At 44.2% G+C, this 15,257-nt stretch overlaps 1 protein-coding gene across 3 annotated transcripts in view; it reads left to right on the top strand.

Annotated features, from left to right (window-relative positions):
* Positions 1-8,138, top strand: part of MOB3B (MOB kinase activator 3B) — a 209,376-nt gene extending 201,238 nt beyond the window's left edge. For all 3 annotated transcript variants that reach the window (XM_082656522.1, XM_082656524.1, XM_082656523.1), the window contains exon 4: positions 2,942-8,138. In XM_082656522.1, the coding sequence (XP_082512648.1) occupies positions 2,942-2,971 (30 nt within the window). In that variant the 3' untranslated portion in view covers positions 2,972-8,138. The remainder of the gene's footprint in view (positions 1-2,941) is intronic.
* Positions 8,139-15,257: the final 7,119 nt, after the last annotated feature.

Here is a 15,257-nt window from a genome sequence, read left to right as displayed (position 1 = left end):
GTGTGACTTTGATAAGTTATTCTCTGTCTCTGTGCCTGTTTCCTCATCAGACCAATGGGGATGGCAAAGCTTACTTCACGGGATCAGGGTAAGGGTTACATGAAGTGATATCTGTAGAGCCATGAGGGACACCGAGACTAAACAACAGCAAACCTTGGTTTGATGGAAGCAACTGTTACCATTTAAGCTCGGCAGCTCACTGTTCACCATACCTGTTCACCCTGAGCACATCACTTCTGCTCTGAGGCCTGAATTCCTCTTCTGTCAAAGTTTTACAGAGGCAATGATATTAATATAACCACCTGAAGCACCTGCAACTCATAGGGGCTTAACAAATGCTAGTTCCTTTCTTTCTGTAATCCTGACCCATTGCAAATAATTATGAGAATTAGTTATAAAGGCAAAGTTGTCTTCATCCCATGATCTCTCCTTCACTCTCTTGCTCTCACTCTTTCAAACACACCCACACACACCCGCACACACACACACACACACACACACACACACACACTTTGTATTCCCACCTAATTCCCACCTAATTTTTCCCATCTCTGTCACAAAAAGTTAACCAAAAACACAAGAACCTTTGGAAGCTTAACAGAGGAACAGCAAATGCCTTTTCAGGTTGTCATCATCTATTTCCATCCCCCCACACCAGGTGCGTGGGTCCTTATTCAAATAGCTGTGCGCTTACCTGTCTCCCCACCCCTGCGTCCCCATCCTGCCCTGGCCCCCCTGCTCCAGCCACAGCAGCATCAGATCCCTGGCGGGCTCCACCTCGACTGTGCTTCCCTCCAGCCACAACCCCTGTTCTCCAGTCCCCCTTCTCCCACCCTCACCTGTCAGACTCTTCCTCCTCTAGGTTGTGGAGTCCATCTCAGTGGGTACGTTATCAGAGAAGTCTTCTCAAGGCTCTGTCTTCCCAGCACACAGTGGCTGCTGCCATGTTTGTGCTTCTGGAGAGATCAGGAAAGGGAATGAATGCAGACTCTGTCCATGAATACTTTTTAACCTTCCCACTCACCTCAAGTAGGCATCACTGGTCTGCTTCACAGATGAGGACACTGGGAGCCCATTCATTGCTGGATTGCACAAACATTTTATCCATCATCACTTGCCAGGCACTGGGGACACAGCACAGACCACAGACACAGCCCTTTTCTCCGTGGGTCTTACAGGCTCTTACAAGGGATGAATCCAGGAGGCAGGAGTGAAACAGAAAGACTATCCTGGTTGTGGAGAAGGGTGCTATGGAAGAGCAGAAGAGGAGGTGATGCCCTATTCTGGAGGTTCGGAAGGGTATCCCTAGAAAGGGGCCACTTCAGCTAAGACCCAAAGGCTCAGGGAGGTCACGCAGGGTGGTAGTGAGGGCAGAGTGGGATGGGTGGATTGGGTTCTACCATGCCTCATCTCCTCCTCTAAATATTAACATTTATGTCATTGTATTTTACACTGTTTTCTCCCTGATAGACTGTAGTTCCTTGAGAACAGTGACCTCATCTCCCAGGCACCTGGTCCATAGCACAAGTACGGAGCATAAGTAAATGGTCACTTAATTTTTCAATATACGTATCTCTACATAATTGCCTTGCTTAATATTATAAGGGTGCAAAAGTACCTAGATTCTGTTCTGTATATTTGGTTATTTTTTTAGCCAGCACATTGGTATCGTTTTCTAATCGAGTCTCTGAGCAGCTGGCACGCCTATTCGCAAGCTCCTGTTACTCAGATGTTTCCTATTTGATAGGGGGCGCTGGAGGGTGAGCTGGGGTCAGCGTGCAAGAGAGGTAGCAGCTGGCGTCAGCGCTGCAGCAGGTGGACCTCAGAAGCGGCTCATTCATCTAACTAAAATATATGAAACGTGTCCTCCTAAATGCCACAAGGCACAAGCCTCCTTCCCAGCCTGCGATCCAGGACATTCTTAAGGATGAAAGAGGAGCTGCTGCCCTGTGCCAGGCACTGTGCTAGTGAGGGTTTCTTCTTCCTGACACCTTGGAGCTCACAAGTAGAGCTAACCCACATGCCCGTCGCCCATGTGTGTGCACGCACGCGCGCACACACACACACACACACACACACACACACAGGTGTACAAACTGGCTCCTTGCACGCAGACCTCCAGGTGGGCACAGGTGGGGGGCGTGGCTGATGCACAGTGGGAGGGGCGGGAGTACCTGAAGGCCTCCCAGGCAGATCAGAGTCATCTTGCTGGAGTTGGGAAAATGAATGGCAATTAGCCAAGAGAGCAGGGCGTGATAGGAGCAGGCCACGGGCAAGGGTCTCGCCTGTGCAGAGCCCCAGAGAAGGAGAACAGATGGCACATTTGGGATCTATAAATGCCCACAAGAGCATTTATAGAAAGGCCAGCTGGTTGTGGTTGACTGTCAGACACACTGGGATAGCCTTCATTTCTATTAAGAAATGTCCTTCCTCCCACTTTTCTCGACTTGTACCTATCCTTCATTTTTTCATCTTTGACTGAAACTTACGTAAAGAGAAATTGTGCTCTACTGTAAGAAAAACAGCCGTCTAAATCCAATGATCATATCAACCAGTAAGTGATACTTCACTCCTGATGGGGAGACTGCTGGGAGTGGTGGAGACTAGGGCAAACTGGAGAGTGTATTCTGCATCTGAAGAGGAAGGCAATTCTCAACTCAGCTGCCCAGTGGCTCCAGATCTTGCAATTTTTCCAAAACACAGAGCAACCTGGAATTTTGGCAAGTTAGCTGAGGTTTTTAAAACATTGCTTTGATTTAAAAAAAAAAAAAAAGCCTGAAGCCAGTGGAACACATCCGTATGCAGAGCCTTATTCCTGGGCCATGCTTGCAACCTCCGGCTTAAAGGCTCCAGAGGTTGCCAGGGTATTTTCAGAATCCTTCAACAAGTCATTGCTCTGCTTATAGTTACTCCTAACCATCCTTCTCCCCCTGCTTTCCAGAAAGAGATGACGAGCAGGATGTGTCACTAACGCCCCATCTTACCCTACGGAAGAAAGAGGAAAAGCTGTTTCCTCCTGGAGTCCCGGGCCGGCAGGAGGGAGACCTCCCTGGCTGAAAAGGCGCACCTACTTCCGGGAGCAGGCATGCTGGAGACCGGCGGTGACTCCTGAGAGATGTTCCCCGCTCACCTCGTGTGCTCTTAACCGTCTGAGCGCTGCTAGCCGTGACCTGTGGACCTGGCCAGGAGAGAAGGACGGCCCCTCACCCATCCTGGAGGAAGGAAGCCTCTGCACTTACATGCGTGTCGCAGTTCTGCCTGTGACCTGCCACCTAAGCTTTACTGGAATTCAGGTTTTGAGACTGAGATACTTACCTGTACTTTTCCACTTACCTGTCTCGTCAGCCGGCTGCCTTTTCTGTAACGTGTTTTCTGAGTACCCAGTGAATTTTGGAGCTCTGGACGCACAGCCAGTTTTTCTCTAACAAGCCTTCCTGTGCGGTCCCTGCAGGCTCTGGCCCTGATGCCGTGGTCTTGGCTGGGAGGTCCGTCCCACAGCATCAGTGCAGTTTCCCCCATAAGCAGTTTGACCAGGGACCACTCCACGGGGTGGCTTGTCTTGCCCCAGATAGGGTCTGCACACTTTCATAGCAGGGAGGAGACTGGTGTCTAGCCTAAGGCTAACTAGTTACCAGTTCACCCTCAACAGAATGTGCTTTTTATAACCACACCATTCCTTGTCTCTTCCGTTCAAGATGTTTTTTTTTCCCTGATTTCCCCGAAGAGAGAAATAAAAGGAAGTTATAAATGACCAAGAATGATCAGCAGACGCCCTGAGCCAAATTAGTGCAGTGTTTGTTCCTTATTAAAGGGTGTGGTGGCTATCTTCGAACAATACTGAAATTTCAGTGGAAAAAAAAAACCCAACAAAAGTACAATGGGTCATTTGGTGCCTGTAGCTCAAATGCCCCGCCCACTGATTCTTAATCACCCCAGACGGCCCTCTGAGCTTCTAGATCCAGCCGATGTTTTCTTCCTCTTCCTCTGCGCTCTCCCTTCCTCTGCCTTATGATATTATGGCACAAAGTTAATTTCTGCCCGGAGGATGCTGGGGCCACAGTTGCCAAGGTAACGGTGGAGCTGGAGCCAACTTCCTTCTCCCATCCTTCCCAGTGTTTCTATCCCAGTAGACAGAATCATTCTGTGCTACATCTGCCTTTTGAAAGCTAAGTGACTTTTAGCTGAAGCAATGTTGCCTTCTCTGATTCATTCGCAAAACCGTGGTGGTCATGAGAGCCTATGACTAGGGGGTGATGATACTTGCAGTGAGCATTTGAATTCGACAAAATAGCAGTTGGTGGAGGGATGTAGATAAGAATGTATTAGGGCATTTCAATGTAATACTGATTAAAGAATAACTCAACAGCTCTGATTTTGTTTCATTGCATGTAATGTGTTAAAACCATTTGGAGCTGCTGCGAGAGCCTAGAAAGGCATGAAGTCTTTCTTGGTCCAAACAGAAAGGGTCAACTGTCTGGGCACCGTGGCATTCTGTGTTGACCTAACCCGGCAAACCGACCCTTGCTTTGTATCTCGTCAAAGTTGTCTCATGGAATCCAAGTGCTGCTACCTCTCTCCATATTGTTGCGCTCTGATCAACAACAAACGTACCTTTTTTGCTTTTTGGTTTTTTGCTTCCTAAGTAACTTCGAGAGGACAAGATAGGCGAAGATTTTTCTCAGCATCATTTTTGGCTGAAAGGATATCTGACTGTCCTAAGCATCTGGAGATCAGACAAATGAGCCCGTCTTCCCGACCCGTGCACGATGCAGTTAGTGCCACGTGGGAGTGTTGAGCAGTGAGACAGAGAAATGACAGCATGGAGCCCAGGCCCTGGGAGGAACTCTGAAGCTCTGCACAATGGAAAACACAGGAGTTTTGCATTAAAAAGTTGACTAAGTTGGGCTTCCCTGGTGGCGCAGTGGTTGAGAGTCCGCCTGCCAATGCAGGGGACGCGGGCTCGTGCCCCGGTCCGGGAAGATCCCACATGCCGCGGAGCCTCTGGGCCCGTGAGCCATGGCCGCTGAGCCTGCGTGTCCGGAGCCTGTGCTCCGCAACGGGAGAGGCCACAACAGTGAGAGGCCCGCGTACCGCAAGAAAAAAAAAAAAAAAAAAAGTGGACTAAGTTCCGGTATTTCAATAATGCCTGATCAAGTAGGATGCTGGACTCTGAAGACTTCTGTTATGAAGTCTTTTGAAGGTTATTTTCTGTTAACTGTTTGTGCATATGCAATTTCCACTCAATTAAAAAAAAAATCCAGAGTTTTTTAAAACTTCTTGGAACAATTTCCCCCTGGTTGTATTGCTCGCTGCGCTAATCGGCACTTCTAGGGTAAGTGCTGGCAAACCACTCTTACGTTTTAATTACAGACTGTTCCTATTCCCGTAGAACTTTGTTTGGCAAATTCTGAAGAAAATCATTACAGACGATCTTTTATCTCTTTGGCCTGACTACATCCTAAGTACCTCTCCTGGCAAATGGAGATCTGAGCTCCTGGCATCTCTTCAGGCATCTCCTACTCTCTGGGTCTGAGATTGACATCTTGCTTCTTCCTCCTAACCTGGCTCGCTCTCCCTCATTTCCCACTATTTTTTTTTTTTAGTTGAGTAATACATGTATCGATGATTTTCTTTTTTTTTTTGAGAAATGTCAAAGTGGAAATTTCAAAAAGGAAAGATTACAATGACATCCATATACCCGTAGTTGTCATTCTCTTTAGTTAATGGATTAGAGTCCTTCTCTTATGTATGTGTGAGGTGTGTGTGTACGTGTGTGTGTGTGTGTGTGTGTGCGTGCGCGTATGTGCGTCTTTCATGACACTGACATTAGTAAAGAGTTCTGGCTGGTTTGTTTGTAGAATGTTTCACAATCTGGCATTTTTTTCTGATTGTTTCCTCATTATTAGATTCAGGTTAAACATTTTTTAGCAAGAATACTATGTAAGTGATGTGTTTCTTTCCTTTTGCATCGTATCAGGAAGCATATAATGTCTAGTTGTCTCTTTTTATGATAAATATTAAGCTTGATCAGTGGGTTGAGGTGTCGTCTGCCTGATCCATTCATTATAAAGTCCCATAATTCATTATAAAGATCTGAAGTTCCGTATGCATACATTTTATAGAGTGTGAGACTGTACGTATGTGCTTTCCTTTCCTAACATTCACAAAGAGGTCCAGGATCTCCAAAAGATTACAGCCATTGCAGTTAGATGATATAGCAGTGACAGAGAATTCATCTTTTCCCATTTAACAGAAGAGGACACAAAAAGTTTCCCTCTGCAGGTAATGCATGAGTATGCTGACTAATGAGAATTTGTGCGGTCCCTGAAGCCAGAGTTAAGACATATATAACTTTTTTTTCTCCCATCCTCAGTGACCTCCCATTCAGACCGATGGTTTATTTTAAAGAGCGTGCATTTTCATTGATGGTGATTGCCCAAGGGTGCAACAATTGATTTGGGTGGGGAGGAAATCTTATATATTACACTGGGTCATGGCCTGACCATAGTACATATACAGATGTGAAGTATATATGTCATATTAAATTTCCGTAGGGATAGGGAGATGATTAGGAATAAAATGTCTAAAAAGGCTCTGTAGGAGGATGATAATTTTAAAAAATTGAGAAATACCCATCTGGAGTCAGTTTCTACTTCTGAGGTTTCTCATTTTCTCTTCCTGGGGTGTTTGCTCATTTCTGAGCGCCAGGATGAATGGAAGCAACTTCGAGAGATTTCTTAAGCTATTCCTTCTACCCTCCCAAACCACATCAATAATATTCCAGGTGAAAAACCAATTCTCCTCTCAACGATCTTCAGGCACAAATTCTGCAGCATCCTCTGGTATAACCCACAGACCAGATTCAATCTGAAATCCTTCCATTCAACTTGAGTTAAACTATTATCTATGCGTTTCAGCTCACCTTTTCTAGTATCCCACATTAAGACCCAAAGACTGTATAAGTAAAAACATACTAAATGAGAGCTTTATTTGCATGGCCACTAAATATTTGAAGACTGTTACCAGTTGTCTTTCAGCCTTCCTCCATTTATCATCTCCCAATGGTGGAATTCTCTTGGAAGTCTCGTTGCCCCACTGCTAACATTGCTGTACTTGAGCCTGAAACCTTCCCAAAGCTCTCCATGTCACTGTGCATTATGGATGTACCTAGCAGTGAACATTAAGAAATTACTGCACGCTGTCTCCAAACTATGTTGTGTCTTTGCTAACTCTTGACTTGATTTTATACACTTATAAATGTTCTTTTCTATTGTATTTGCCCGCACTAAATCCTTATCTATATTCTGTTCCGCCATTTTGCTTTTCTTCTTTAGCTTCCTTCCTTCCTACCTTTAGCGTTCCCTGTAAGATCACACTGAGTTATTTTGTTTTAATCCCCTCTTTAATTGGCAAAGCATTAGGGGACGTGGATAGAATTTCTCTTATCTTTTTGTGGTGATTATGTCATTCTGGTCATTAATGGAAGCACATCACTTCCTATGGTCTCTAACCTTACACCGCTTCCACACCCTATGGGTATCACACTGTGAGAACAAGAAATATCATAGGAAAAGTACAGCCACCAAGGAATGTGTACAAAGGCAAAATCACTAAAAGGAATCTGATGTGTCACTTGGTTAATACTGTTGTCCTTTGTGCTTTGATCATTTTCGTTCTTAATGAAATAGGTGATTCTCTCCTAGAATTAGTGAAACAAAGCGTGTTTTGGAACTAATGGGGTTTTTTTCCCTGCTTTTAAAAATATATCAACAAAAAAACTTGTAACACGTTGTTTCCCTCTGGGCAGTTATTAATTCTGGGTAAGCAGTTTTCAATGAATAAATAAGGATTTTTGTAACTTTTAGAGGGAAGAGTCCATTTCTAATCTGACAGTTAAGCTGTTTTACTAGCTTTTAATGTTCTAATTTCAAAGTTTTTCAGTATCTTTTCTAATTGCATCAGAAAAAAGATTTAGCATATTTTTAGTTCCATTTGTGATTAAATTAAGGGTTTGGTTCTAAGAACAGACTAACAATGAAAAACAATTAAAATGCAAGATAAAACTAAAGGATATTTATGAAATCAGTTTTATGTGAGCTTAGGAATTCAAATGTTACAAATAAAAGACACATAACCATCTTCTATTTTGTCTTTTTTATGTGTTTGTTTTATTTCTTTAACAAGCATATTCTTCATCCTGCAATGATCCTGGAACAAATAAATGAAAAGAAAGGTTCACTCTACACAAAACTAATTCAAAATTTATTTTAGAACACATGCCCATATTCGTATTTTAGCAGAAGTTCCTTTATTCTATTACAAATTTTCCCGGGAGGGTGTCATGCCTATCGTGTAGCTTCTCAACAGATTAATGTTGTACATCTTTTTTCTGGCAGTAGGATTCAGTATTAAGTTTGGTAACAGCCTGACATATAAAGGTAATAAGTCTAGATTATAGAAAAAACTCATCAAGCAGAGTAAACAGACCTGAGGTTTAATCTCAGGTTTGCCACTACCTTATCCGTATGACCTTGGGTAGTATATTGAATTGTTATGAACTGCAACTGGGGTCCTAGATTTGTTCCTACGTAGCTTATAATTATTTTTGGACACTGATGTACGATTAAAATATTAACATATTTGGAAAAGCAGAAACATGTAAATTCTATATACTTCTATATTATTGATATTAGTACATTTACAGTCACTGTGTAATCATTGTAAATGAGTCCAAAAGTAGCCCCTGTTCCTAATAGCAACAATAGAATACTATGTCTGACGAAAGCTGTTTGTGACGAGGTGATTTCTAGACACAGGGCAGTGAGGAACGAGATTTCTGGAACTCAATCACACACATAAGGGTTTCTCTGTTTCCCAGTTCCACTGTCTGAAATGTATCCCAAGAAGTGACAGAGAGGCGGGCTATGGACGGAATTTGTCCTGCAGGCGTGTTTTGTTGGACCTACGAAGATTGTAGTTGTTGTTGTTGTTTAACTAGTACCGACGTTTAAAAATCGGAAAATTTGGGCTTCCCTGGTGGCGCAGTGGTTGAGAGTCCGCCTGCCGATGCAGGCGATACGGGTTCGTGCCCCGGTCTGGGAAGATCCCACATGCCACGGAGTGGCTGGGCCCGTGAGCCATGGCTGCTGAGCCTGCGTGTACGGAGCCTGTGCTCCGCAAAGGGAGAGGCCACAACAGTGAGAGGCCCGCGTACCACAAAAAAAAAAAAAAAAAAAAAAATCGGAAAATTTGACACATGAAAATTTCTGGCTTCTCTCACAAAATCAGAAAATCTGGCCACACAAGGCTTTTGTTTTCAGGAATCGGCTGCGAAGTGGCGGACCCATTTTGATGGAGTTTCTCTCTAATGTACCACTGTCCTCTTACACTGGGATGCTTCACTCATGTACATTTCTTGCCACTCCCCTAAGGCATGTCAGGTCACAGCCCCTGCTTTACCATGTCTAGAGAGGCCCCTGAGGAAACCACTATTTTAATTTTCAAATGTGTCCCCATACACATTGAATACCTGGTGTATTATCATATTCTCCCTAGTAACCTACATTGTATTAATGATAATAAATGGAAAACTGTCTTAGAAGACAATAAATTCAAACCAGATGCCTTCAGTCCTTCCACCCAACAACAGCAAAATTGATACTCCCATAAGAAGTTTGCTTCCCGTGGAAGCTAAGCTGATCATTAAATCTATGCAGTCTTTCAATATCCTAAATTCTTAAATTTCAACTTTGCTTCCAAGCAGACTTCATTGCTACATTGACCAAAATGATAAAGAACTGTCATTGGGAAGCAATCGTAGTGTCATTTATAACAACTCCATATTTTATCTGAGTTTTCTATTTCATGGTGAAGTAGGTTTTAACAGAACACGTTATTTTAACGGAAACTTCTTATTTTAATGCAGCATTCATCATCTAACTGAGTTTTAATGAAGACAAAAAAAAAAAAAATCCCAGTACTTAATAAACTAAAACCCAAATGAGGACATCCAATTCAATCTAATTAAACTTTGATTGAGCTTATAAATATTACTGCATACTAGATTAAGTTGAATAACTGCTCCGGAGGAAATCGTATCATATCACTGAGATGTGACCTCACCTATAACCAAATCAGCAAAGGATAAGAGTGTAAGCATTTTCAAGAAATATATAGAACATAGAGGCACAAAGGTATCAACAGAATCCTATGTTTATTAACCCAGAAACAATATTTTGGATAACTGTTTCTCCATAACTGTGCATATAATGTCTCTACAATGATATATTTAGTATTGCTAAAAACTACATGCGGACATCCATCCATAAGAGGCAGCAGCATTTAGAAAAATCGTACATTGTGGCTTGTTTATTTATCTAAAGGCTAATTATTTCACTTAGGGCAAAGATGCTGAGGTCTTTTAGACAGGATGAAGTTTGGTGGGAGAAGTTAACATTGGCTGGACATGAGGAACTGGGCCGCCCACCCCTGCCCGGTCTGTGGATGAGAATATAGTCCCTTCTTTGCTCAAAACCTCAGATTAAAAGCCTTCAGTTCCCCTCTCTCCCTCCACTCCTTGCTGGTGTCACACATGCTGGTCACATTCACACTTATGGCCTCTGCGCTGGCTGTTCCCCTGCCTAGATGCTCTGCCCCCAAATACCCTCATGTCTAATTCCTTCTCCCCTCAAGTCTTTGCTTGAATGTCACCTTCTCACTGGGGCCTCTGCTGGTCATACCTGCCCACCAAGACTCACGGTCCCCCTTTCTCTGGGCAAATTTTCTTTTTCCCATAGCATCTGTGTTGTGTAATTTATTTACTAGGTTTATTGTGTATTGTCTGTCTCCCCCAACTAGAGTATAAATTCCATGTCATCAGGGGTCTCTGTTTTGTTGGTTGATGTATACCTAGCACCTAGAAGAGAGTGTCTGGCACATAGTAGATGCTCAATAGACCTTTGATGAATGAATGAATGAATGAATGAATTCACATTGAAGACAAGTGCCTAATCAAGATCTGCTATCAGAGAGAGATTAATTAACAGCAATGTATAATAATGATAATATTAGATGCTACTAACACCAAAAGTATACATTTGAGTGCATACTCTTAGCACACGCTAAGCGTTTTACTTGGATTATCTCATTTAATGGTCATGATGAGGTGGGTTATGATGAGATAAGCCACCATGAGGTGGGTTATCTATGTGTGTCCCCATTTTAAAGTCAGAGTTACCTAAGTAATTTGCCTGAGGTCACAAGCAAGAAAGTGATGTCACACAGGGCTGCTCCAGAGCCCACACTCTGCACTAAAGGAGTCACCCCCCCCCCCACCGTGAGGCATCATGGTCTTCCTCTCTATAGATACCGCGGCCACGTCATATAGCACTTCAGCCTTCAGTTTCTTTCCTGGCCATTTGTTAATGTGATTGTAGCAGTGCTTCTGTGACCAGTCCAGCTGTGGTCAGAAAGCATTTCTATTCACAAGATGTTCATCCACACATACAGAGTGGACCCTTAGTCAGAGATCAGGTGGGACAACAGAACTAACGGGGACACCAAGAAGATCAGAATAACTGGTCCACAGAGTGTTGAGTGGTGTGAGGCCAAGACCAGAGGCCACGATGAGGTCCCTGAGTGGGCAGGGGACACAAGTCCAGGAGGAATCACCCAGGTTGGGAGCAGGGTGTTCCTATGATCAATTGAAATGGTACATAAGAAACTTCTAGGTCTTGCTCCCTGCTGTGAAATGGGAAGAATAAAAGCATGCATTTCACTCATCCTTAGAGGAAAACAAAAAGACTTTTAAGAATTAATAAACAGGACTTCCCTGGTGGCTCAGCGGTTGGGAATCCGCCTGCCAGTGCAGGGATTGCCGGTTTGAACCCTGGTCCGGGAAGATCCCACGTGCCACAGGGCAACTGGGCCGGTGCGCCACAACTACTGAAGTCCGCGCGCCTAGAGCCCGTGCTCCGCAACAAGAGAAGCCACCGCAGTGAGAAGCCCGCGCACTGCAACGAAGAGTAGCCCCCGCTCGCCGCAACTAGAGAAAGCCTGCGTGCAGCAACAAAGACCCAACACAGCCAAAAATAAATAAATTTTAAAAAAGAGTTGATAAACAGAAACACCCAACGCAGAAGATTAGCTTTGACAATAAGAAATTTGAGAAACTATCACAGTTAATTTTTGCTTTTTCTTCTCTATGAAAAAAATTAATGCATTAATTCTCCAGCCATAATGTAAAATATGTGGTTACAGGAACTATTAGAAATATACAGCCGAGAGGCTAGAGCAAAGAGCGGCTGAGGGATTTATTTATGCATGTATTCCATGGGCTAATTTAGAAATGAATAGGAAACACACTGAATTTGAAAAGCAGCCTCCATTCCATCCACCTGACTTATGCAGCTTCCTCTGAGGTCACCAGGAGTCGTGCAGAGCATAAATGCTTACAAGTTCCTGGTTCCACCGGGAGATCTTTAATATGTCAGGACATAATGCTGGCCTATGTTTTAAGGCTGGATGAAATTAGTATGCTGCGATGAGATGAATGACGTTTACCTTGCCGTTCCTAGGGCTCCGTGGATATTATCCGTGAAATGATTCAACCTCCAAACATAGCAGCATTTGTCAAAAGAGTGAGTAGTGGGAGTATTTTTTTTTAATAGTAAATCATTAGATTCAGCAATAATTGAACGAAGGAAGTTAAAGAAAATTCATTCAAAAGGTGAACCCCATTTCACACTCCTAGGAAGAATTTTTAACACATTTCCAACCTTAGCGTGGGCTTCCTGAGGTTGTGCAGAAAACACCGGGTGTAGCTTTGGTATTAAGTACTAACAGGGCATTATCTAGACGTTGAATTCAGTAAAACCCTGTGAGCATATGGATTTGAAATAAAAGAAATAAACAATTGCAAGTCCAGAAAGTTCCTAAGAGCTGTAAGCTGTAAGTTATTGCCACGTTAACATTCAGGGAAAAAGATTGTGCTGCCCTTGGGCTCGTGGCATTGCATTGAAATTTGCGTTCTCTCTCCTAAGTGACTGAAAAAGGACTTCGGAGCGACTCAGATAGAGACACGTGAAGGGAAGGTACCCAAGCCCCTCACCCACTGCCGAGAGGAAGAGAAAATAAACAAGGGAATTTTTACATGAACATTCTCTGGTGCTCATAGATTCCTGTTACGTGTGGGAAAGGACTAGAAACAAATGGGTGTGCTGAGTGCTTTCAAGGGAGTTAGGAGGACATTTTGGGGGGAAGAAGGGCTAGGAATTAATTTACTGAGAATCTACTTTGTGCCAAGCACTGTGTTTGGTACTTGACATATCTCCTCCCATCCCCTTCTCACAACTGTTCCCTGAGGGAACTATTGGTGACAACAGCTATCCGTAATCTGTTGCAGATGTGGTGACGGAGCGCAGTGGCTGGGGAGCTGGGATGAGGCCTTGCTCTCATCCAGTGCTAGGCATCGTGCCAAGCATTTTACTCTGATTATCTGAATTAATCCTCACTCCAGTCCTTGGGGTAGATACTATTGTTATTATTCCCATTTTACAGATGAGGAAACTGAGGTTGAGGGGCAAGAATCTTTTTCAAGTTCATGCAGCTAATTAGTGGTGGAGCTGGGATTTGAAACCAGGCAGTCTGTCTCCAGACCCCCGGCTCTTCATCACTAGGTTACATCGCTCCAACACACACACTTCAGCTATTAAAAAGTTATTCCTCCTTTTCCCTTGTTCACTTGCTACCCTGGTGACAAAGCTTCTTTCACCATGAGGGTCAAAACATGAGTCACCCCTGAAAAGCCCAGAGGAACCTGGGGAAGCAGCGATGAGGAAGTTACACAGGTGAGATGAATGCCTGCTGCACAGAACAGAAAGGGTGAATCTGATGAAAATGCCCCTGAAAGTTAAGATCGTCAAACCGATGGGTCAAAGGGAGGAAACAAGTGGGCTTAATGCCCAAGCGGCTGCCGATGCGCAGCCAGCTGCTGCCTGGGGAAGAAAACCTGGCTTCGGAAGCCCAGCCTCTGCCAGCTTCAGAAGAGCAGCCAGGGGTACAATCGCCCCTCTGATTCAGAGGGGTTCACACCTTCCAGTTGTCCCCCAAACAGTTTCCTTTCTGATCAGACTTAGTCTTGCAGGGATGACTAGTACATACCAAGGAACAGGCAAGACTGGAAAATAGGGAAATTCAGCCCAAGTCATCAGGCGAGCACCTCCCTGCTAGTGCTGAGCGCTCTCAAGGGCCCTTCGTCAACCTAGTAACGGACTCACAGATGCTGTCATTTTGCAGATTTCACTGGGGCAGGAGAACGGAAGCCTCAGCTCCTTTGCTTTGGGCTGGGTGCCCTCATCTGTCTTTGCTTTTTCCCATCCCTGGGTTCAGAAGCCCTTAGAGAAGAAATAATTTTCCCCATTTATGTGCACTTCTTCAGCATCCATCCTTGTACCAATCGCGTCTGATAACTACTAAGATGTGATTTGCCTTAAGGCCAGCTGGGAGAGATCTATGGACACGAAGGAGACATCTGATAACTGCTAGAGCTCAAATACAGCCGATCCGTGAATACGGAGTGGACAAAGCAGCTAGTTCCAATGGAAAGCTTTTGCCAAAACAGACTATGTAGTCTGGCTAGCAGAAACGGCAAGTGTTCATTCAGAAAAATTGGAAACCAAACTGTGCCCTTTTCTCTACCACGCTTAGATTGTCCTGAAGCGGAGATTTATTTCAATGAGATTATGGAAAGACAAAATAGCAGATAAGATTCAGCAACTTAGGGGAAAGATTTGACCAAACTCTTATTAGAAAATTAGGGACTTCCCTGGCTGTCCAGTGGTTGAGAATCCGTGCTTCCACTGCAGGGGGCGCGGGTTTGATCGTTGGTCAGGGAACTAAGATCCCGCATGCAGCTCAGCACAGCCTAAATTAATTAATTAATCAATTAATTAAAAAAAGAAAATTAGCCTCAGAGTCACAGAGGCCCCTCTTCCTCCACTGGCACGGCCTCTGCCTGTCCCTAGGCTCCCCTTCCTCGTGCCCCAAACACTACAAAAGCCAGGAGACACTCTCCTTGCCTCCAAATCCCCTCTCCCCTCCCACTCTTCACAAACTGAGGCCAGGCTGCTCTTTCTAAATCCCAGACCTGTGCCCCTTCCCCCCACCCCTCAGTGCTCTTCCCTGGCAGCCCACCACCACCAGCAGGAACCAGACTCTTTAGCGAGGCCCCGAGGCAGTCTTCTCACAAGTTAGAAAGA

Source organism: Grampus griseus (assembly GCF_964374135.1).
Source record: "Grampus griseus genome assembly, chromosome: 6".
Taxonomy (NCBI): domain Eukaryota; kingdom Metazoa; phylum Chordata; class Mammalia; order Artiodactyla; family Delphinidae; genus Grampus; species Grampus griseus.
The sequence above is the reverse complement of the archived record's forward strand: the minus strand, read 5'-3'. Positions and strand labels throughout refer to the sequence as shown.